The 23,732-nt window shown below is 57.7% G+C and overlaps 2 protein-coding genes across 2 annotated transcripts in view; one reads left to right on the top strand and one right to left on the bottom strand.

The window, feature by feature from the left end:
- Positions 1 to 7,309: 7,309 nt before the first annotated feature.
- Positions 7,310 to 23,732, bottom strand: part of SNX33 (sorting nexin 33) — a 63,609-nt gene continuing 47,186 nt past the window's right edge. The window contains exon 2 of the mRNA XM_027571469.1: positions 7,310 to 7,886. Coding sequence (XP_027427270.1) covers positions 7,843 to 7,886 — 44 coding nt within the window. The 3' untranslated portion in view covers positions 7,310 to 7,842. The remainder of the gene's footprint in view (positions 7,887 to 23,732) is intronic.
- The window catches only part of CSPG4 (chondroitin sulfate proteoglycan 4), a 35,888-nt gene continuing 22,400 nt past the window's right edge, over positions 10,245 to 23,732 (top strand). The window contains exon 1 of the mRNA XM_027571461.2: positions 10,245 to 10,372. Within this exon, the coding sequence (XP_027427262.2) occupies positions 10,285 to 10,372 (88 nt within the window). The 5' untranslated portion in view covers positions 10,245 to 10,284. The remainder of the gene's footprint in view (positions 10,373 to 23,732) is intronic.

Below are 23,732 nucleotides of genomic sequence, written 5' to 3'. Positions count from 1 at the left end.
CTGGCCTTGGGCCACGGGCAGTGCCGCCTCCTCACCCCCATCCTAGTCAGCTTTTCCTGGAGGAAGCTGCGGGCCTGCTGGGCTCAAGCCCTGATGGTTCCCTCGTGCTGACAGGGGCCAGATGTGGGGCTGAGACCTCCACCTTCTTGATCTGGGGCGGCAGGCGGGGTGGAGTTTCCAAGTATTTCAGACCCAGGGAGCCTGCCTACAATATGCCCCGCCCCCGGCCCCCTGGACTGCTCCCGTCTGTCGCCTGTGTGCCTGGCTCTCTGGGGGCAGCTGAGCCACCCTACACCCCAGCCCATCACAAGCCACCCTACTTCTGCTCCAAATGCTCCCTTCTTTCCAGCTTTAACAGAAACCTAGCTCACCCCTGGAGACAGCCTTGGTCCTCTCCAAAGCTGCTTGTTCTGTCTCTCACACTCCTGCCCCTCAGAGTCCAAGGTGGAGTGGATCCCTGGTCTCCTTGGTACTCACCCGGGGGCAGTGTCCCCTCCCTTTAAAAAGTACCACCCCTCAAGGGCTTCAGCGTCTAGGGTGCCCCCCTCATCTGCTCAGGGTGGCCATCTGTCCTGACTCGTAAACCTGGCGGCCCTGGCTCATTACCTTCTTCCCCACCCGCCTCGCCCCTGCCATCACCCGGGGGACTGAGGCTTTCCCGGGGACCACCCGTCCCTTAGCCTCCCAGTTCCCAGAACTCCTCCTCTCCAAGGACGTCCCCTCCACTCCCTCACAGCCCCCTCCCCCCAGCATATCCTGAGCTGCTCACCGCGGCCCACGGCACTGACCGTATGCCTCCTTTTGGAACACCACCGAGGCGACATCCTGTCACTCTGCTAGTCTGGATGCACAAATCGCCTGCTAACGCCGAGACCCCATCACTCCCTGCGCTCCTTCTCTCTCTCCCTCGGTCCCCTCCTGCCTTCCCTGCCCTCCTTGTCCGGCTGCTGAGTCCCCAGGTCTGCCTTGTCTGCCTGCACAAGGCAGCGAAAAGTTGTTGGGATTAGTATCACGGCCTCCGAACCCCAGACTTGTCACCATGCTGCCAACTGTCCACGTCCACGCTGGTCAGCTTGCTCTCGCCCTCTCCCCAGAGGTCGTTTCCAATGTGGCTCATTCCCGTCTGCGTGCCCAGCCGTCCTGTCAGCCCCCTGCATCCCCTCCTTCCCAACAGTGGAAACAGGCCAGCAGACGGGACTCTGATCCAAACCCACCCCACCACGCCATCGGGACCCCCGGCTCCCACCGCCTCCTGCGGCCCAGGAGGACCCACCAACACTTTCTTCCATTCCCTCTGCCTAATCAAAGATGGTTGACCTTTCACGTGGTCCCCTCCCATCACACTCTCCGTACTCTACGTCCCTTCCACGTATTAGAAACCATCTACTTGACTCCCCCAACACACACACACACACACACGCGCGCGCGCGCACACACGCACACACACACACGTCTCCTCCAGGGCCTGTATCTCTCTGCCCCATCCAGACAAACCTTCCCTGAGAAGCGTTTTCCCTGTTGTCTCTATTCTCTGCAGGCTGGCTTCAGGCCATCGCTCCCCCTAGATGACAACCTGCCTGGGGAAGCTGCACCCCTGCTGGACTGGCCTCCCACCTGCCCCGGACCCAATAACCAACCACTCCCTCCCTTAGGCGCCTCTTCCCAGCTCCGAGCTGTTTTGGTCTTGTTCCTATGTCCCCACTGCCCCTTCAACAAGCTTTCCTCCTGGCTCTTCCTCCTCAACCTGACCTTTCAATGTTGGCTTAAGTTTATTCATTGCGAAGGGGAAAACAGTAACTTTACAGGGAGGATGCTGGCAGGCATCACCTCAACCAAGTGGTGTAAATTAACATCACCAACAGTGGGCCAGAGAAACGTGGTATACCTCCAAGAGGGTGCACTGAGAGAGCACAGCATCACTTCTGGGCTGTTCCGGCCACAGATGCATGACCCGAACCCAATTATGAAGAAACCACATAAACTCAAATCAAGATTCACTTTACCAAAAACTGGTCTGTATTTGCTGAAAAGGGCAATGTCATGAAAGACAAAGAAACACTGAAGGAAAGAACTTTCCCAGATCAATAGAGACTCGAGGGAGGACAACTCAACGCAATACAGCAGCTGGGATTCTCCTTTGCTATCAAGGACATTACTGGGGAAATTGGCAAAATGGAACGAAGGTCTGTAGCTGGTTAAAAATAGGGTAGCAATGTTAACTTCCTGATTTTGATCATCGCTGTCTGGTTATGAAAGAGAAGGTCCTTGTTCTTAGGAAAGAGCTACCAGATGGGGCGCCTGGGTGGCTCAGTCGGTTCAGCCTCTGCCTTTCCGCTCGGGTCATGATCTCAGGGTCCTGGGATCGAGCCCCACATAGGGTTCCCTGCTTAGCAGAGAGCTTGCTCCTCTCTCCCGCTTGTGCTCTCTCTCGCTGTCTCTCTCAAATAAATAAATAAAATCTTAAAGAAAGAAAGAAAGCGTCACTGGAGTGTATAAGGATGAAGGAGAGCCATGTCTGCAGCTCACTCTGGATTAGCTCAGGAAAAAATATGTATATACATAGAAAAGAATTTAAGATCTGGTAAAATATTAACATTTGGGAAATCTAGGTGAAGAGTATGTGGGAAATATTGGTAATGGCCTCACTGCTTTTCTGTAAGTCTGAAATTATGTCAAAACAAAAAGTTGAAAGAAAAACCGTTAGCGTCTCAGGGTTCAGTCCTGGGCCTTCCTGTCATTTTACCCCACGCCTCCTCTTGCCCCGGCGGCCCGCCCTCTCTTTGCTTCAGTCCCACCGTCTGTACCGCCACGGTTCCCAAACAGACGTGCCTCTAGCCAGGGCCTGCCCAGGGGCTTTCAGCCCACATACCCGACGGCCTACACAGTGTCACTGGATTTCTCACAAACACCTCAGAATTAACATACCCAAAGCTTCTCTCCTGAGATGTCGCGTGCCCCCCATTTATCTCAAAGAACGACGCCACCAGCCATCCACGTGCCCAGACTGGAAAACCGGGCTTGTCACGGACATCTCCCTTGTCCTCGCATCTCCATATCCAACAGGCACTGCAGCACTGTGGGGAGCCTTTGAGCTCCCCCAGGCAGGCCCCTGCCATTGAGTCTTGTGTCCCCAGCGCTAAGTATTTGTTGAGGGGCACCTGGGTGGCTCAGTCAGTGAAGTGTCCAACTCTTGATTTCAGTTCAGGTCACGATCTCAGGGTCCTGGAATTGAGCCCTGCATCGGGCTCTGCACTCAGAGGGGCATCTGCTTGTCTCTCTCTCCCTCTGCCCCTCCACCCATTTGCTCTCTCTCACTCTCTCTCTAAAATAAATAAATAAATCTTAAAAAAAAAAGAAAGATTTGTTGAATGAATAAATGAGTCGATCCATTGATTGATCAAGGAAAGGTCCCTCCTTGTGGGAGCGGAGTCCTGCTTTCAGAGTCCCAGCCAGGCTCTCTGGACTATCACTTACACCTGCACAGATTTGCATCAGTTATCTGCTGCTGCATAACAAATTATCCCCCAAACCTAAGAGCTTAACATAGCAATAAACCTCTACTATCGCACATAGTTTCTATGGGTCGAGAGTTCACAAGCGGCTCAGCGAGACAGTGCGGTCTCCCAGTCTCTCAAGAGACAGTAGTCGAGAGGTCAGCGAGGGCTGAGGTCATCTGAAGCTTTGACGGGTGCTGGCAGACCCACTTCCAAGATGAGCGGTGAACTGGGGCTGGCTGTGGGCAGGAGGCCTCGGTTCCTCCGCTATAGGGCCTCCAGGGGCCGCTCAGGCATGATGGCCAGCTTGCCCCGGAGCAAGCAGTCAGAAGCTGCCATAGCTTTTAAAGATTTTATTTATTTACTTGTCAGAGAGAGAGAGAGAGAGGGAGAGGGAGAGAGCACAAGCAGGGGAGTGGCTGGCAGAGGGAGAAGCAGGCTTCCCGCTGAGCAGGGAGCCCGACGCGGGGCTCGATCCCAGGACCCCGGGATCATGACCTGAGCCGAAGGCAGATGCTGAACCGACTGAGCCACCCAGGCGCCCCAGAAGCTGCCATATCTTTTATGACCTCGCCTTGGAGGTCCCACTCAGTCACTGCTGCAGTTCTTAGTGGCCTCACAGCTCAGCCCTGTTCCGTGTGGGAGGTGGCTAAAGGAGGGTTGAATGCCAGAAGGTGGGGACCGTGGAGGGTCATCTTGGAGGCTGGCTACCACAGGTTTTTCACTACAGCAGAACAACAAGCCAATGGGGCCCAAAGAGGCTGAACTCCAAGCTGTCTGTTCTCATGTAAGGTGGCACACGCACTGAGCCCCACACAAGCTGAAGACACCCTGCAAGCTCCCTCTGGCTGTCTCTTGGTTGTCAGTCTTGCCTTTCCTTCAAGGGACTCCTGGGAGTCATGCAGAGGGCAGGACCCTGGCATCAACAATTGTCATCATCATAACCACCAGGCACTGCCCCTCCAGCCCCTCTGTCGGAAAACCTCATCAGACACCATGGTGGTTCTACAATTTACAGGTGAGAGAAGAGGCGCCGAGACCCGAAGGGACTCACCTGAGGCCACACAGGAGAGGCTTGGCAGAACTGGACTTCTGGCTCCTAACCCGACAGTCTTTCCACCGCCCTGCCCAGCTGCCAGTTCAGACCCGCACCTCCTAACGCCTGTCACAAGCCTCGTTTCTGTCCTGAGCAGGTACTTCTCCCTCCTTCAGGAGCCCTGCCCTAGCCCCCAAAGGCCAGACTCTGAGCAAGTATGTTTACAAATTTTCCATCCGAACAGGGGCTCTTCATTCCCCTCCCAGACGTGCTCTCTGCAGGCAGCCAAGGTCTACTGCGGGGCACAGCAGGGGTTAATAGCATGAACCAATATTTAGAAATAGCACAACCCCAGGGGCATCAGCTGCGGCCACCTACTCATAGCCACTGAAGCCACAGGCTTTTGTGGACATGGTGTGGCCTGCCCCAGGGACTGGAGACTGAGGGGGTCCTACACCACCGCTCAGCCCTGTCTCCCCGATCTGGCTTGGGCATGGCGCAGAGCCCGCTCCCGCTCCCGATCAGCGCCAAGCCCCGCCACTAGCCTCCCATCCAGAGCTGGCTCCTGGGGACAGCAAACACAACTTTTCAGCTCCCGAATTGTGTAATTGTTGGGAATGGCTGCCTCCGCCCTGCCTGGGCCTGGCTGCCTGCACTTACAGGAGCCCCGCGGACGCCTCCAGCCGGGAACAGAAGCAAGACCACTCCTAGCAGAGGCCGCTGGTTGGAAGCCCAGGCCTGGGAGCCCCTGGCCATGAGACTACAGGGCCATGGAACTGGGGCCAAAAACCTGTGTCCTCTTGCACAGTAGCGGCCCGGGTTCTGTGTCCTTCACAGCAGAAGGCCAATTCCCTAAGGGCAGGACCTGGGCAGCTGGAGTACACCCCAATGCAGACAGCACCCCATCTTGGGCAGAAGCACCCGCCATTTACCAGCAAGCTGGCTCTGGCCACGGGTTCCCTGGGTGGAGCCCATGTGGTCAGAGTGCAAAACACAGAGGCACCCAGAGGGCCTGGCATTGGCCAGGGGCAGGACCGAGCTGTAGCTGCTGCCAGAGCCGGCACTGAGTCCGGGAAGCGTGGAGGGTAAGAGTGACCAGGAGTGCCTGGCGCATCGTAGCTGAACTCTGCTGGCAGGCAAGCGGGTGATGCTGGGTTTGCTGTTGTCTTGTTCTCGCAGAGGCCGATCACTTAGAGAAACTGAGGCAGCACATACCACAGGTCCCTGAAGCTTCAGAACACTCTGAATCCTCCAGCTGAGTTGTGGGCATCCTTCTTCATCCTTCATGTGTATTGAGTTTCCCTCTCCCCTGCCCCGAGTGCTATCCCCATGCTTTGCTGAGAAGGAGTTAGTCAAGGGGCAGGGGGAGACATTGAGTCACACCTCCTGACCCAGGTAGGCTTGCCCTGGGAGGCACTAGGAGTATTCAGGGATCATTATTCCAGGGAGTCTGTGGAAAAGCAGGAAGGACTGGGAGGGCTTCCTGGAGGAGTGTGAGATATGGCCAGGGAGGCAGGGGCAGTCAGGGATGGCCACCAAGGGCAGCCGGCCAGCCCAAGCCAGAGGACTTCATGGCAAAGGTTGGAAGGCAGAGGGAGAAGGCCTGAGCCAGGGAGGATGCCAGGGAGGCCCTGGTCCGCTCTGCTCGGGACCCGGCCTTCGGGGACTCAGGTGGGCATGCTGAGGAGGCCGGGGAGGAGACAAATGAGGAGCAGGCACTGCCGGGTCCAGCAACCTTTGCTCTTGAGACAGTAGGAGGTGGTCAGGGAGCAGCTCCAAAGCCACATGGGGCCTCAACTTTCTGCCAGTCCGCTGGCATGACGTCACTCAGCGTGACCCGGGTTCCGGCCCCGGGTACAGGCTGGACAAAGGCCAACCTGCATATGCCGGAGCCCCAGCACCCATGTCCACGGGGGCCTCAGCATTCTCATCAGTACAAAGGGAAGCCTAGCCCCCAACACGCACAACTCCCAGGGTTGTCAAGAGACCAGGTGAGGGTTTTGTAAACTGCAAAGCCAAGCCCCAGCAGAGAAGCAAGCACGGGTCACGACTGCTGCCTGGTTGCCACTATTCACCCGGCCCATGTTTCTCTCCCTAGCTATAGCAGCGGGCCTAGGGGTGCTGCGGACTCGTCCCGACTGGAACCTCCGCTGCGGGCTAGGGGCGGGCACCCCGTCCGGAGGCTCCACAGACAAACCACTCCTGGTGGTGGTGAGTAAATCTGCGTGGGGGAGGGGGGTGGACTGGGGAGAGGGAAGATGAGAAGAGGGAAGGAGGAGAAGGGAGGGGAGGGCGATGGAGTGGGTAGAAATCTCCACCCAAGTTTTTGATTCATCAAGAAGCAGAAGCCGTCTCTTCTTCTTTCATTCCTAAAAAGAAAGCTCTTTTCCTCCAAACACAGTGTTCCCAGCAGCGCCCCCAACCCTAGGCCCACATTTGGCCAGTAATTAACCCCTAACAAGGACCAGGTGCCTTGCTGACTGGGGGGGTGGGGACAGGGACAAGTTGTGGAATCAATGGCTTCATTGCCACTGGAGACCAGCTGACCACAGCCCCGCCCCAGGCCTCCTAGGGTGAACCAGATGCGAATTCTCCCTTTGCCAAAGTCCCCACATAACAGCAGCACTGGCTTCTTAGTCAACGTCAGTGCACATTTATTGAGCACCTATTGTATGCAGCTGCCTCTGGCGGGGAAAGTTCAGCCCTCAAGGGGCTGACTTTTCATCGGGGGGGTGATGAGTGTGGAGCTGTGTACAAACTGTGAAGGGCAGGAGCATGTGAGGGCTACAGAGAAGGAAGAAACAAGTGTCTGTGGAGTGCCTGCTGCCTGCTAGCCCCCGGGCTAGGCACGGGAGGTGCATGAATGCATTTAATCGTCACTAACCCAGTTCCACAAATGAGAAAACTGAGCCACAGGAGAGGTGAAGCAACTTGTTCAAAGTTGGACAGCCAAGTAGGAGAGCTGGGATTCGAACTCAGGGCCTGGGTTCAAGATCAGCACTCACAACCAGCACACAGACACGGCACCAGCACATTGTGCTGTGTGGTAAGAGCACCAGGCTTGCGGGCAAAGACCTCGTTCCACCTCTTCACGGCTGTGTAGACTTGTTCAAGGCCCTCGATCTTTCTCAGCCTCAGTTTCTTCATCTGCAAAATGGGGCTCAATTTTGTGGCCAACTATGAAGTGTTGTACACATGGTGGGATAGTCGCTAGTCAAGGAAAGGGCCTGAATGCTCTGGAAAACAATGTGGTCTCCTCAAAAACCTCGAAATAGAGGTATCATATGATTCAGTACTTCCACTTCTAGGTATTCAGCTGTGCAGAACCACAGAATCTCTGAGATCCAGTCTTTCCACTGCCAGAAAGAAGAAAACAGAAACATAAATTCAAAAGGATACATGCACCGCCCAGCAGAACACAGTGTTTACTGCTGCATTGTAGCTGCAAGATATGGAGGCAGCCTGGATGCCCATTGACTGATGAGTGGATAAAGAAGATGTGGTATATACATACAGTGGAATAATACTCAGCCATGAAAAGGAACAACATGGATGGAGCTAGAGGGTATTATGCTAAATGAAATCAGTCAGAGAAAGACAAATACCATATGATTTCATTCGTATGTGGAATTTAAGGAACAGAAACAAATTTAAGAAACAAATGAGCAAAGGGAAAGAGAGAAAGGCAAACCAAGAAACAGACTCTTTTTTTTTTTTTTTTAAATATTTTATTCATTTATTCATGAGAGACAGAGGGAGAGAGAGAGAGCAGCAGAGGGAGAAGCAGGCTCCCAAGGAGCAGGGAGCCCGACGCGGGACTCGATCCCAGGACCCCGGGACCATGACCTGAGCCGAAGGCAGACGCTTAACCATCTGAGCCACCCAGGCGCCCCCAAGAAACAGACTCTTAACTGTAGAGAACAAACTGAAGGTCACCAGCGAGGAGGTGGGTGGGGAATGAGTTAAACAGGTGTTGGGTTTTAAGGAGCGTGTGTGCTGTGATGAGCACCAGCTGTATATCGAAGTGTTGCCTCACTAGATTGTACACCTGAAACTAATATTACACTGTAATTAATTATAAAAAAATTTTAAGGTGAGGAGGGTCTGGGAAGAGAGTGCTGATGGGGTGGGGTTGGGGGTGGGCCGAAACAGGCAGGTATGCAAGAGGGTTTCTTTTATTTTTTTAAGATTTTATTTATTTATTTGAGAGAGAGAGCATGAGCTGGGAGAGGGAGAAGCAGACTCCCCACCGAGCAGGGAGCTCGATCCCAGGACCCGGGGACCATGACCTGAGCCGAAGGCAGATGCTTAACGACTGAGCCACCCAGGCGCCCCTGAAAGAGGGATTCTGAGGAAAGAAGGGAGGGGAAGAGCCCTGTGGGGTGATCTTCTACCCATTTGCTGGGTGGAGAAGCCGAGGCCAGGCAGTGCCGATACTGGGGCTAGGCACAGAGCAGGCAGAGCCTCTATGAGCTGGAAGTTCTGTGGTAGTAGTGCCCTCCCTCCTGTTTGGGGTGAGGCTGATGTTGCTGCCTCAGCAGGCAAGAGGAGCAGGACTGCAGCCTGGGTGGCTCAGACGCTTAAGCATCTGCCTTCGGCTCAGGTCATGATCCCGAGGTCCTGGGATCGAGTCCCGCATCGGGCTCCCTGCTCCTTGGGAGCCTGCTTCTCCCTCTGCTTCTCTCTCTCTCCCCCCCCCCCCCCGTCTCTCATGAATAAATAAATAAAATCTTTAAAAAAAAAAAAAAAAGAGGAGCAGGACTGCAGCCTGAAGTTGTTAGGTAGCAGTTAGTGCAGGGCCGGATTTCCAGGAGGCAGCCCTAGGAAGTTGAAACACCCAGATTCAGGATTTAGGAGGCCTGGGGTCCTTGTCCCAAAGGGCCAGGGACCTACGCTCCACCTAGGGCCTTGTAAGAACCACTTCCGGTTCTGAGCCAGTTTTCTCTTCCATAAAATGGGGTGGGGGGAGGGAGGGAGTGGTTCTCACCCACCTTGTAGAGTTATTTTGAGGCAAATGATACTGCCTTGTGGGAGAGTCTAGAACATCTCTCCTTTATAGACTGGAAAACGGAGGCTGTGCAGGGTAGAGAAGGCCAAGGTCACAATGCCAGGGGACACAGAGCAGAACCTCAGGCCAGTGTCTCTCTGTCCAAATGGAGTCCCGAGGAGACCTGAGAGGAAAGCAGCCCAAAAGCAATCTGGGTAGGCGTCTGTCCTCCTAGGCCTGGAGCTTATGCGCACACACACACACACACACACACACACACACACACACACACACACATACACACGCGCGCGCGCACACACACACACACCAATCCTTGCAAGGGCAGGAGAAAGAGAAGTGAGGGGGCTAGCCCAGCTCAGGTCTCCTCCCAGAGGAGGTCTCCTGGAGCCCTTGGGTCAAAGCTCTGGGGGTCTAGGCTCCTGTGGGACTTTGTCCCAAATCTGCAGGGCGGGGCCTGGATCTAACGGAGCTGTAAGGGTCTCCTCAGCCCTGCATAGGGAGGAACAGCCCAGCACGGGCCCTTTAAGAAAGTTGGGGGTGAGGGGGGCCAACGGGGGAGCCTGTCCTGAAACTGGAGCGGGCTGGCGCCTGCCCCGCCCCCAAAGCTAAGTAAGGCGGCTCCAGAGCCCCAGTCAGAGGCAGTTGAGCCAGCCTTCCAGGCTTCTCTCAGCTCCCGCCTTTCCTCTGGTGTCCAGGCTCCGGACTCTGCTTGGCTCCTCGAAAATCCCACTGCACAGCCCACCGCGATGTGCTCGGGCCAGCAGCCCGTGCCTCCGGCCCCTGCCCTGGCCCTGGCTTTGACCTTGGCTATGTTGGCCAGACTCTCATCCGCAGGTGAGTAAGGGGCCTGAGACCACCGGCCTGGCCGGAGCTGTGGGGGGGCTCCTTGGGTAGAAAAATGGGACAGGAGGGCCCAGAAGTCACCCGCAGACTGGGAGACGAGGGGGCGGCACTTCTGCTCCAGGCTGGGCTCTCTGGGAGTTCCACTCTGGGATCGAAGCAGGATTCCCAGTGATAGCTCTCCAGCTTGGGGCTTCTGTGGGCTCTGGCTATTTGAGATTGGCCCCAGTCCGATTGTCTAGGGTGTGGCTTTGTGCAGGACTGTCTGCTAAACCAGTGGGGCCACCCAATGCTGTCTGGGCCCCCTGAGCCCAGCAGACTTTTGGTGACTGCTCTGGTCCCAAAGGACACTCCATGACAGCAGGAAGCCAGTACCCCAGCCTCAGCCGCCCGGGCCAGGAATGGGGCGTGCGCGCTGCAAGGCGAGAAATGGGGAGGGAGCCGCCCTGCCCCACCCTGTATGGGGCCGCACATGTACCTCAGCCTCTACAGCCTGCAGCCTCCTCTAGCCTCCCCCTTCCTTGCCCCCAGGTAAACTTGTACGGCCTCCTCACCACCACCTTCCTCCCGCCTTCCTCTCTAGCTCCTATGCCCTCACCCCACTCTCCTAACTCAGAAGGCCTGGTAGTGACAGATGGGACCACCCGCTCCTCACTCCTTCAGATATCCCACACCCCCGCAGGGGCCTGTCCCTCAGACAACCCTGGGCAACCCCGCCACACTTCCCTGTCCCGGGCTTTGCTGCTTGACCCCAGCAGAGACTGAGTGACAGTTCACCTTCTGAGGGGCACTAGGATGCATCTCCTCTCTGTTACATGCCAGAAATCCCGCCATGACGGCATTCTTCCTTGAGTCAAGGCATGGTCTAGTTATGCCATAAGAACCATGGCCTCAGGGCCCATCAATCATTACTACCCATGTATGAATCAGTGCTTCAGCCTACATCTTTCGGGACGATTCCCAAGAGCAGCTCTGAGCAGAGGAAGAGCCTGATTCTCCCTTCCGGGGGCCCAGGCCACACCCTCCTCTCCATCAGGTGGGGAAGCCAGCTCTAATGGACAGCATCACGAGGCACCCAGAGGGAAATGAGTCAGGGGAGGACCCCCCACTGGGGTGAGTCAGAGCTGGATCCCCAGGCTCCCTGCTCCTATTCCCAGGGACCCCCTCCTTCAAAGTCTCAGGGCCCGAGTGATGGGCTGGGCCTCTGGAGAGGTGTGAAAGGGCCATCTGGGGTGACTGGAGTGGGCTGCTTATCCAGCCTGAAGCCTCCAGCCAAGAGTGTCCAGCACCCCCATCTCCTTGGGCTTTGACTGAGAGCCATTCTCAAATACCTTCTCAGCATCAGCAGTGTGCAAGCATTGTGCTGGGCAATGAGGAGTACACAGAAATGGATGGGCTGAACTTGAACTCATTCAGGAGGCAGAAAAGTAAATTAAAACTCAAACAGCAATTCCTATCATGTCTGCAAAGATCCAGATGAAGAGTATGGTGAAGAGAAATTGCCAGGCAAGCTGGGGCAGGCCAGAGGTGATCCTGGAGCCAAGCTTTGGAGGATGGGAAGAGGGTCAGTACTCTAGGCAGGAGCTCAGCCTGAGCAAAGGCACTGAGGTGGATGTGAGAAGAGCATGTTGAGACAGGAAGACCAGCAGCCTGGTTAGAAGGCATATTTTGAGCACCAGCCAGGAAGAGCCATTGGGCTGGGGCACAGAATCCTTAAATGGCAGAATACAGCCCACAGCCTATGCCCTGTTGGCAATGGGGAGCCAACAAACATTTTAAGGCAGGAGCGTAGCATGGCAGCAGAGGGGTTTTATAATGTTAAGCCAATCTCTGCCTATAGGAAGAATTTGGAAATGGGAGGGGGATGGAGAGCTAGAATCTTCTCCCCCTCCCAGGCAGAGTTCCCCTTCAACAATCCATCTCTGTCACCAAGCCTGGCTCAGCACCCTCTCCTGGTCTCTGCATGGGGTCAGCCCATACCTGAGGAAGGCATCATTCCCATCCCTCCTGGACACCCTGAGCCCCAAAGGCCCTCGAGGTCTCAGGTACCAGAGTGAGGTGCCCTGGGACACTTTCCCTGCATTCATCAACATTCCGGGGCATCTAGGTCATGAGGCCTGGGAGTCAAGCACCCTTGGAGACCATCTGGGCCAAGCTTCTAGTTGTACAGACTGGGAAACTGAGACCCCAGGGAGGAAGCAAAGTGCTCTAGGTCCCACAGAGAATCGCAGCAGTGCAGGAAGAGCCCCCAGCCCTGCTTTGAGGGAGCGCCCCGCCTGTGTGGGAGCTTAGGCTAGGGCCACTCTGCCAGTGCAGGGTCTAGCTCCTTCTGAGCCCTGTGGGAGGTGTTCGGCAGAGGGACGAGCAGTGGGGGAGACTGGGTTTGAGCTGATGTGGACTTGGCATTCCAGTCAGGGGAACAGCATGAGTAAAACTGAGAGGTCAGAGTGAGCACAGAGCCTGCAGGGCCAGTGGCTCCCATACCTCTTACCTGGCCTGGCACCAGCTGAAGGTGGGTGGTTGAAGTAGGACTGAGGGTGGGGCAGGAGTACCCCAAAGGGAGGGCTCCTGCATTACCCAGGTGAGGACTCTGACCTGACGGGGTGTCTTAGAGAACAGGACCATGGAGCCATCAAGTGCAAGGAGTTGAGTCGGAGTAGGTTCTTCTGCCTCTAGGGATCCTCTGGGGAACAATGGTGCTGGAGCCGTGTGTGTTTGTGCGCGTGCGCACCGCCCCGGGGGCCTCTGGGGCAGGGCAGAGGCCAGGCCCTTGGCCGGGCCCACCCAGGCTCTGGAAAAGTTGTTCAAGTACCAAGTATAACTGAGCCAGCCCCCACCCGAGGTCCGCCTGCCCTCCGGGGCAGGACAAGGAGGGTCTTTCAGTGCTGTCCACCTGGGGGCTGTGGAGGGGGCTGCCAGGTGGGCCAGGCGGGCGGTGATGGCAGGAGGGGAGCGGGCTGTGCATGGAGCTCTCAGTGGAAGTGTATAGGCTGCTTCTGGGAACTGGGCGTGCTGCCCAGGAGGGGGCAGGCAGGGGAGGGGGAGGTGGAAATAGCCCTGACGTACACACTCACTGGCACACACAGATGTGGGTGTGTGCACACGAGTATGAACAGCTCTGTCCACAGCCGGCCGCGCTCGCAGACCTGGGCTGGGTGGGGCCCAGGATAAGGAGGTGAGGGCAGGATGGGGGCAGGGGCTACCTGGCTGTTCTGGGGCTCCTGTTCAGTAACAGCCTTCAGACTTGAGCCTGCTCCCCTCCTGGTCCCTCTGCTCCTTCATAACCTCTCCCCCAACTCCAGACCCCACCCAGCTCCCCGCTGGCCCCCAACATGCCCCCTGCCCCAGCATGTGCCCAGTTCTGTAGAGCTTTCTAGAGTTAAGACTCTTTCTCCAGGTGCAAGCTTCGGGTGGGTTTCAAAAGTACCATGTTATCATTATTACTGAATGTAGATGAGTGATTTTGGAACAAACTGAGTTTGTATGAACAATTTCGTACTTGGAGTCTCTCTGGGGTAGAGGCGCCTAGCTCTCTCGCTTCTCAGAAGGGCGCATCATTCCAAACCGGGGAGAGGGTGGAGCTGTCTTCTAATTGGGCCCTCACCTCCAGACATCTCGGGTCCCTCTCCAGGCCCACAGGCCAGTGTTGTCTCTCCCCTCAACAACAGCCCGGCTGGGGCTAGGTGGGCAATCACCCACCAGTGGGCCCAGGCCCCCGCAGCAGGGGAGAGAGACAGGTCTTCAGGGGCAAGACAGCTCCCCGAGGACCCCAGAACTCTGCTCCTGTGTCCCCATGCCCCACCTCTCCGACCCTCCCTCCTTTGTCACAGCAGGAAATTCCCCCACCCCCTTCGACAGCTGGGGTAGCAAATGAAGCCACGTTCGTCCTAGGTGTAGGGCAGCGGCACTGAGGGCTGCCATCGAGTTGGCCTGGTGGCACGGCTCCCCGAGCTCCAGACAGTGCCTATCTGTTGACCCTTCCTTCCTCCCGCTCAGCTCCTGCCCACCCTCCAGCCACTCCTGGCCTGCAGACAAGCCAGCTGTGCCGGCCCTGAGGCACCTTAGCCAGGCCTCCGCCCCCGCTTGCACCTACCCACGTCGTGGGTGTGGGTCTCTCTCACGGCTTTAGCCACGCACTGGGTCAGCGAGGCTGCCTCCCGTCCCAGACCTTACTGCAGAGGCTCTGCACCCCAGACCCGTCTCCCCATGGTTCACAGGGAAACTGGGGCCCAGAGAGGGGTAGCTACTTTCTCAGCATCACACACCAAGTCCTTAGCAGGTGGGGGCGAAACCACACCAAGTCCTTAGCAGGTGGGGGCGAAGCCTCCCTGCTCTTTGTCCTTGTATCCTGCCTCACGTGGTGCCCACCGGACCAGCAGCTCCCTGCAGGCAGACCTCCCGTCTGCTTTCCTCGGGGGTCTCCACCGTCTTGCTCCACACAGGGCTGAGCCCACAGAGGGGCATATTGATCGCTGAGTCCACCAGCGTTTTTCAGACTGTGCCCGGAATGCCCCAGGGCTTTACATGCAGAGGGGGCTGAGCCTGGCAGTGCAGGAGGCCAGCCCCACCCTCAGCCACACATAGCAGCTCCGCAAGCAGGCTTATAGATTTGGGTCTTGTGTAAGATGTGGTTTGGGCAACGTGTTTTGCGACTTGGAAAAAAAAGAAAAAAGACGTGAAAACCAAGCAGTTGCTTTGAGTTGAAACATAGAGCAGGGAAGACTCAGGTCAGATACAGGGAAGAACTTCTTGGCTTTCAAAGAATCCAAATCAAGACTGATACCGAGAGCCCCTGGAACGTATCCTTTCCCAGGTGGAGCAAGGTCCGGGGGCCTGAAGGCAGGGAACAGCACACAATCCCAGCTTCCTCCCAGCCAAGCCTGGGGACCTAGCCCCTCCTGCCCCAGAATCCCACTCCTGCCACTCTTGGAACCGAACAGGACATTCCCGAGCATCCAGGTAGGCAGGAGCCACATGGGGGCCACCCGCCTGCAGGCCCAAAGACACCGTGACTGTGCTGGGCCCTCTCTCCCCCCGATCTATCAGCCTCTACATTCAAGGTGATCCCGTGTCCCAATGGGTGGCTGATGAGCTCGGCCATCAGATGATAATCCATGATCCCTTGGGGCCCTTCCACCTTTCTTCAAGCTGTTCCCTGCAGCTGGTCTTCTCTTCTCATCGTTCAAGGCCCAGCTCCAGCTCCACCACTCCTGTGGGTCTTTCCCAACCCTTGATTGCTGAGGCCCACAGCCTGTCTTCCCCCTTCTTGGGGCCTGCCCTCCTTCTCTGTGGGGCTACAGGCCTTTTTGCCCCCCGCTCCACGACCTCCATCTGTATGATGCCCAGGAGGTACGTGTACACACACATACAGTGTTGCTCAGCAGCCTGGCTCAGAGCCTAGCAGGGAGTGTCCAGCCCCTCACCAGCGGTCCTGGGAGAAACCCCCGACTCAGGATTCACAGCTCCCAGCTCCACAGCCGAAGCAGGGCCTCTGGCTGGGGCCAGCCTCCTCTCTGGGGAGATGGAGGGGGCTGGAGAGAGGAGACCAACTTCCTTTCCCACCTAAGAGCAGCCCTCCCCCGCCCACATTTCAGGAGGGGCCAGCTATAAATATCAGTGGGCCCAGGATGCTGGTTCTCACGACTCCAGCCCCTCCCTGCCTCTTCCCTGCGCACAGCAGCTGGGGCCATCCCCCCTCTCCTGCAGCTGGAGGCTGGCCAGGCAGGCCTCAGGCCCAGAAACACACACACATACACACACACACACACACACATACACACACACACTTCCCACCATGGTCAGGGAAGGAACAAATCACCCTTTTTGGGTGCCTTGGAGCAGCTAAGAGCGAGCCCCCTCCCGCCCCTCAGTCCTGACTCAGGCCCCACCTCTCCCTCTTCTGAGTCCTCAGCTCCAGGAACTTCTGCAGAGCTGGGGGAGGCGGGAGGTCAGGCACGCGGTGGTAAGGAACATGGCATTAGAGAGCTAAGGATTTCATTCCAGCCCTACCCCTTGATGTGTGACCTTTCTGAGCCTCAGTCTTCTCTCTAAAATGGGGATACACGATTCCTACCTCCCATGCTGTCAAGGATCACAGCCCTTTGCCAGAGTAAACACTCAACAAGTGCCTGCTCCTGAGCTTGCTGTCTTTCTGTTGTTCCCATTGTTTTCTGGACTGGGGGCAGACCCAGCAATAACAGGAATATTTGAGCAAAGTTCCAAGGTGGGGGAGTGGATGAGGGGGTTCTGTGAGCGGGTCTGCATGAGACTCAGAGACACGGAAAAGGGGAAGTGGGTCCCCAAGGGAGCGAGCAGCCAGCTGCAGCCCAGGACACTTCAGAAAGGGGGAGGGGGTCCTGCATCTGACTGACTCGATGGGCTGAGGTCCACACACCTCTCCCACCACGAGGAGAAGCAGGACAGCCCTCCCCAGCCCCACCCCAAAGTTTAATGGCCCCTTGGACGGAGATCATTGGTCCTGGGTACAACACAATCAGTATGTGTTGAAAGAATCACCAAATGAAACTCAGACCCTGTCTAGAGAGCAGATGGGCGGGGACGAAGAGAATGAATGAACAGGTACCAGGAACTTCTGTAGGATGGAAGGCCTAGACACCCATCTTTGCCTTGCCCACTGCCCACACTTGGGACCCCTTTGGAGGTGGGGGTAGGAGGCAGGGCCTATGATGCGAAATGCCCACCAGGGATCCCATGAGGCTGTTAAGGAGTGGTGACTCCTTAAGCAGGAGGACCTGCATCACGATGAGCAGAATCCAGACGGAGGGAGTAAAGCACCCTCTCTGTCCTGAGCTGCTTGGATCCACCAGGGATGTTGGTGATGCCCGAGTCCGTGTGTGTAAGAGATCAGAGCTGGGGGAGGTGAGGGCAAGTGAGTCTTGGGAACGGGCTGCAGAGCGGGACGAGCAGCAGGGGCCGTGCCTGCTGGAGGAGCTCTCTGGGTAAGAGGCTGGGCAGAGTCTGGGCCCCCATCTTCTGCCTTCACCCCCATAGAAGTAACTCTTCTCAGCAGACCACTGGGCAGAACTCAACCAGCTCCCCAGATGTGTGCTAACAGCATCCAGGCGCCTGCCCCCGGCTGAGGCTCCATCTCTTGGCATCTGGCGCCCATCTGAGGCCCAGCTGAGCTCTTCCAGGGCCAGATACTCAGATGAGAGCCTGTCCCTCCAACTGTTGACAGCCCTGAGGCAGGAGAAATGTTGTAGGGACCGCAGCCAGCTGTGCAACTACAGCCCTTGGGATACCTGGCCCTGCTGTGTGGCCTCAGGTAGACTCTCCCTCTCTGGGCCTCTGGGTAGGATATTCAGTCCCCGAGGTCAGCTGTAAAATTGTGAGCTCAAGCCCCTTGAGAATAGGACAGGGGGCTCTGCCTCTGTCCAGAGAGAGCCAGCTGCCTGTCTGGGGCCAAACAGCAAAGCGGCCTGGGCCTGGATGGGGGCAAAGAGGTAGCCCAGCCTGCCTGAGCTCCCTGGCACCTAGACACCACTTTCCCAAGTTGGCACGAAGCCCCAGGGCTCTCCCCGGATGAGAGTAGCGGCTCCGCTCCACCCCCGGTTCCCATCTTCCACCCCCTTGCTCTAGCCCCACCCTACCAAAAATAAACCCAGACCACCCCATCTTGTACAAGCCGGACCCACCCAGCCCCTCCAGAGCCAGTTGAGTCACCACTCCAAGCTGCTCCTTTTTTTAACTGTCTGAGTCACAGGCTGTGGCTAGGGCTTCATGACACATGCCCCAGGCTACAGCCAGCCACAGCCTCCAACGGCTCAACCAAGAGGGGCCTGGCTAGAGGCTGGCAGCAGGCATGAGCCCAGGCCACAGCCTCCACCTGCAACACCTCGTGGCCGGGGCACCCGCCCCTCCCTGGCAAGCCAGAGCCCACACCTGTCCCCAGCGGCCCTGGCACCCCCTTGCCTCCTCTGCCCGGGAAAGTTTTTCAGGGATCTTGGTGACAAAGCCCATCTGTGTCGGTGCTGCCCCCACAGCATTTCTTTGCCTCCAAAGAGGTCTGGGCCTCCCACCCCGGGACGGAGGGTCTCCAGGCCCTGGGCCCTGCCAGGATGGGAGTGGGCCAGGCCACAGAGATACCTGATTCCTGCCCCTCCTCACTGGCTCCAACTCAGACTCCGACCCCTCTGCCCAGAGCTCCATGAAGACTTGCTATGGCACAGAGGCCTCCACCTCAGGTCTCTCCGGCTTCTCTATCCCCTCTCCTCACAGGGTCAACCAAGCTCCGGTCTCTCTTCCCCCATCCCTCCATCTCTTCCCCATGGCTGTCTCTGTCTCTGGAGGCCCTGTGTCTCTGGCCCTGTTCTGTTCCTCTTCCTCCACCCAGTCCCTGTGGTGCCTCTCCATCCGGCACTTCACACGCGCAGGTCCTTCCCGGGCCTTCCCAACAGACACAACACACCCTCACCTCCGCCCATTCCCAGAAGGGGCTCCGGGCCCCAGGGACCAATCCTGAGAGAAATTTTCCATCCCCTCACCCAAGTCCCCTCCTTCCCCTGCCCTGAAGCACAAGCTACATCCTGTCATCCTGTCGTAGGGGATGTCAAGATCCCACAGGCACTTCCTTGGAGGCTGAGACAGAGGGGCAGGGGGCCTGGGAATGGCCCCACCCCCAGCCCCTGCCTGAGCAGGAGCCTGCACAGCCTCAGCCCCAGCCATCTCCTGTCTGTGGCCATGGCCGCCAGCTATAAATAGGGGCTCTGATGCTATTTTCTTTAAAAACAAGCACCAGACTCAGTCACCATAGGCCCAGAAAAGCATTCCCTGGCTGGGGCAGTGTCCCACCCCACCTCAGCCATGGCCGAGCTCCCCCCTCCCCCCACCCACCTGGGCACTGGAGTCCTGAAGGGAGAGGAGGACTGAAGAGAAGCCTGGAGGTGAGACTAGGTGGGGGAGAGCGGGGGCCAGCTTCCAGATGCAGCCCCTGCCCGGTGGGTCAGCTCAAGAACACAGCCGCCCCCCTCGCCCTCCCTGCCTCCGGTCTCCCTTCACCAAGCCGCGCCGGCCTCGTTCCTGAGACAGCAGTGTTAACAGAGAGGTGACAGTAGCTCAACTCCCCCAAGCCACAGTTGAGTGTCTGGGCAGCCCAAACGCAGAGAAGGAACTTTGGGCCGTGGAGAAGGGTGGGGGAAGAGCAGGAGGGCATTCTGCAGGCGGGAAAGAAAGAAGAGCTGGTTTGAGCAAAGGCTGGGAGTGGGGGCCTGTCAGGTGCGGATGGAAAACAGCCCAAGGTCTAGTGAGGCTGACCTGTGGGGTGTTCACGGGAGGTGAGCAGGAAAGCCTGGCAGGGCTGTGACGGGGTGACCCAGCACCTTCAGTGCCACACTAGGGTTGGGGCTGGATAGAGGGGCAATGGGGAGCCACTGAAGCCTTTCAGACAAGGGAGGATGACAGAGCGAGTTCCAGTTTGGGTTAACAGTGGTTGCTATTAGCAAAACAAGGCAGGAAATTCAATTAAGCCAAGCAGGGGAGGGTGACCATCTGCCTTGTGGGATGGCACAGAGGAGCAAGAGGGGGAGATGAATTTGAAAGAGAATTTAGGGGCAGGATGGCTGGAACATGGGGAGGGAGGAGGGAGAATGTCCAAAATGACTTTCAGACTTCTACCCAGCCATGGGTGGATGGGGAGGCCTTCTCTGGAAGGCAAGCAGGTTTGGGGAGAGATGACACAAGTCTGACTTGAGATGGGTGGGCTGGGGTTTGGAGGTCCCTCTGGGTGTTTCTGGTGCAGATGTCTCAGGAGGCATTGGCAGGTGGGCCCAAAGCCCCGGAGTGTTGGGGCTGGAGACAGAGATGTGGGTGCCATGGTAAAGAGCCAGTGCCTGAGCCCAGGTGAGACGAGTTGGCCTGGAGAGAGCACAGCGGTGGGCACAGCTCGGTGGTGCTGGGCGTCCGGGGCAGCCGCAGGCCTGGAAGGTGGGGAGTGGTAGGCAGGAACCTATTCCCAGAGGAATAGGGGCCTGCCCACGGGGAGAGGTCTCAGGCTAGGGATCTCTGGGGGACCTGGGTAGCACAGAGGCTACTAGCAAGGACTCTGGGGTTTCCTGTTCCCCCCTGCCAGGCCATGGCTCCTGCAGGCATCCTACCCACGCTGGAAGCTTGCTTCTCGGCCTGTCTATGGTCGGCTGATAGAAAACTCCTCACAGGGGCCAAGGGCCACATGCATTGGATCCCTGTATTCCCTTACATGCTGATGTTTCCGACATCAGCACACGTGTATGGGCCTCCTGGATGGCAGATGCCCTGCGCAGGGGATATGGGCCCTCCGTCCTGTCCTCAGGAGCCCCCGGTCTGGCTCCACCGTAGCCCCTGTAGTGACCACAGCCCTCCACCAGCCACTTCCTGAGGAGCTGGGCTGGGCAAGCCGGGTTTGCGTTAGTCCCCCCAGTCAGGTCCCCTGTGCACGACGGGAAAACTGAAGCCAAAGAGAGCACAGCAGCATGTGGTTGGGGGGTGGGAGGGTGGGCTGCTTCCCCCAGCCATCTGGACAGGGGCCTGCCGTCTGTGAGGTTATCCCGCCTCTCTTCCCTGTATTTCAGATGGAGGAACTAAGGCAGAGGTAACGGTGGCTTCCGCAAGGCACACAAACTCCTGAGCGCAAGCTGGGCCAAACTGTCCAGGCCTGTGTCCAGATCAACAGTCATGGCTTCCACCAACCCCCCATCCCAGCTCACACACTCACTGTCTCCAAGCCCAGTCTGCCAGGCTGGGGAAGCCCCAAGACACCTCCCCAAGGGCCCTGCCCTTAGCGGTTTCTCATCCTAGAGCTGAAGGGAAGTTCAGAGATGAGCAACAGGCTTCCTGGCTCTGGATTCAGCCCCAGAGAGGGGGTGGCCCCACAGGGTCCCCATCCCCGGGGCAAGCTTCTCACCCAGGCCCCTTGCCCTCCGCCCTCTTCCCTGATCTCCAAGACCCCAGTGGGCATGACCAGCATTTATCGCTGGCTGTAGGAACGTGCCATCCTTAGCCAGCCCCGAAGAAAGTCCCTCCGAGATCGAGCCAGCCCCAGGACCAGACCTGTCCAGCCACACCAGGAGAGGTCAGCGGCCAAACCAGCCGCAGAAAGCAGATGCTCTCCCCTCCCTTCCTCACTCCCCTCCCCCCACCCCTCAGGGAGCCCCTGAGGACAGGAAGGGAAAAAGTGTGTCTCCCAGCACAGCTCTCACACCCTCCTCTTGCTGGAGCCAGTGACAGATGCCCCACTTCCGAGTCTCACTCACACACACACACACACACACACACACACACACACGCACGCGCGCAACAATCCCCCACTGCTTCTGTGTGCACACGTCCCTCCCAGAAACCACAACACCAGCTCAGAGCTCAGCCCAGGGGCTCCGATCCAGCCCTGCTGCTCCTCTTGAGGCCTCAGCACAGGCAGTGTCCTCTTTGAGCCCCATCGCCTCACCCGTACCATGGGAGTTACCTCCCAGAGACCCCTGTTGGGGGAAGGGGCTGCTGAGCAGGCCCAGCACCAAGCGAGGAGGGTCTCTCGCTCTGTTTCTTCTCTGCCAGATCCCCTACCTCAGCCTGGGCCCGCTAAGACAAGGGTCCCCCCACCACCCCACCCAGGGCCAGGAAAGCCAGGTAGAGGGGATGTGGAGAAGGGCCTGGAAGTCCACCCATCTCCCTGCACAAGGAGGAAAATTATAAGGCAAGGAAAAGCCTCTCAGGATTGCTCCGCACCACAGCAGCCCCACCCCTCTGCGCCTTGGGCGGGGGAGGAGCAGGCCCGCCACAAAGACTCCGTTGAGGCCCTGCTTCCTCCCCGCCCCAGCCCTCCAGCCTGGGTGGACTCTGAGCTGCTTCTGGAGTAAACCTCTCATTTTCCCTCCTGCTTCCTCTGTACCACACATGGCCCCAAGGTCGGCACACATGGCCCCAAGGTCGGCACACATGGCTGAGAGCCCAGGGTACCAATGCTTTTAGGTAATCACCTTTTAGAGGAGGGCCCTAAATTGGAAATGTTCCCCCAATATATGCCCCTCGGCTTGGGTGGCCTCCAAGCTCTGGGTTAGAGGACGGTAGCTGAGGCCAGTGACAAGGGTCAGGATTCAGCCAGTAGCTGAGGAAACTTGTACCATCCTGGCCTCCTTGGTCTCACAAGAACCAGAAAGGCAACCAAACCCTCTCAGGGCCCTGAGAGTAAGTCTTAAGGCTCAAGAGTTGCTGGAGTGAAGAGAGACGGGCCCACCTCAACCCCAGCTGAGGTCTCCCTAGGGCTGAGACAGGGAGACTGGCTGCCCATGAGCACAGAGCCTGACATCCCACACTTCACTGGGAAGCTACTGTCTGCCAAGAGGAACGGCTCCCTTTTTAAGTTCTGTGTGACTTTGAACTAAACTATTGTTCCTGTGGCTGTGGCTTGTGGGGCAAGAGAGGAGCAGGTCGTCAGCGGGTCTCTGGGATGGCCCTGGGTTACAGACTCTCAGACTGAGGTCAGGGAGGTAGGAGAGTCAGGGTGTGCAGGTGTGTGAGCATCTCCCAGGCAGCTAAGCCCCAGCAGGTGGTAAGCATCTAGGCTTGGCTCTTGGGATCCTGTTGTCACCACCATGAGCAGGGTATGTTGTCCCTTTGGTCTGACCTAAAGTCTATCCCTGTAACCTTCCCCCTGTTACCTTCAGAGGTAACAGGCTAGGGGGAAGGTGACAGCTCAGTGGACAGGGATGAGCCTTGGGAGGTAGGCACAGCGTCAGGCATGGCCAGGGCAGGTCATGTCCAGTATCTAGAGCCAGACTGGACCCCCCACACCACATCGTCACCTGCCCTGCACTCACCTCAGAGCGCTGTCACACGTGCCACGGACCTGCACTCAGTCACACTCATGGCTATGTACCACCCAAGGTGGCTGTGCACGGGTCTTCGGGGCTTTGTGTGACTGAGTTCCCACACCAGCTCCTGGCACTGCTTTCCCAGCTTGGAAGAGGGAGTGGGCACTGTGGGGAAGCTTCCGCCCCATTGGCCCTGGGGTATGTCCCTCTGGTTCTAAAGAAGTTTCCACCCCTCCCCGCCTCCTCAGAAGTTCCCTGGCTTGGGGGCAGAAAGTTGGTAAAGAAAAAGCACATCCCTTGGGGGCCCAAGGGGAGAGGATCTGGCCTGAGTTCTGGAGGGCCGGGGTGACCTCGGGGAAGGCCCAGCCGCAGGGGCAGGGCACCTGGCCCATGCCTGCCCTCATGCAGGGCCACCCACATACATACCCACATACGTATCCATAAGGGAGACAGAGAGCCCTTCATCCCTGCTTGGCCATCCTAGAGCACTCCCCCACGGCCCCCCTCAGACTTCGCAGAAGGGCTCTCCCAGCCTCACCACTGCCTGCCTAGGA

The sequence above is a fragment of the Zalophus californianus genome, chromosome 6 (genome assembly GCF_009762305.2).
Source record: "Zalophus californianus isolate mZalCal1 chromosome 6, mZalCal1.pri.v2, whole genome shotgun sequence".
Taxonomy (NCBI): domain Eukaryota; kingdom Metazoa; phylum Chordata; class Mammalia; order Carnivora; family Otariidae; genus Zalophus; species Zalophus californianus.
This window is presented reverse-complemented; position numbering and strand designations above follow the sequence as displayed.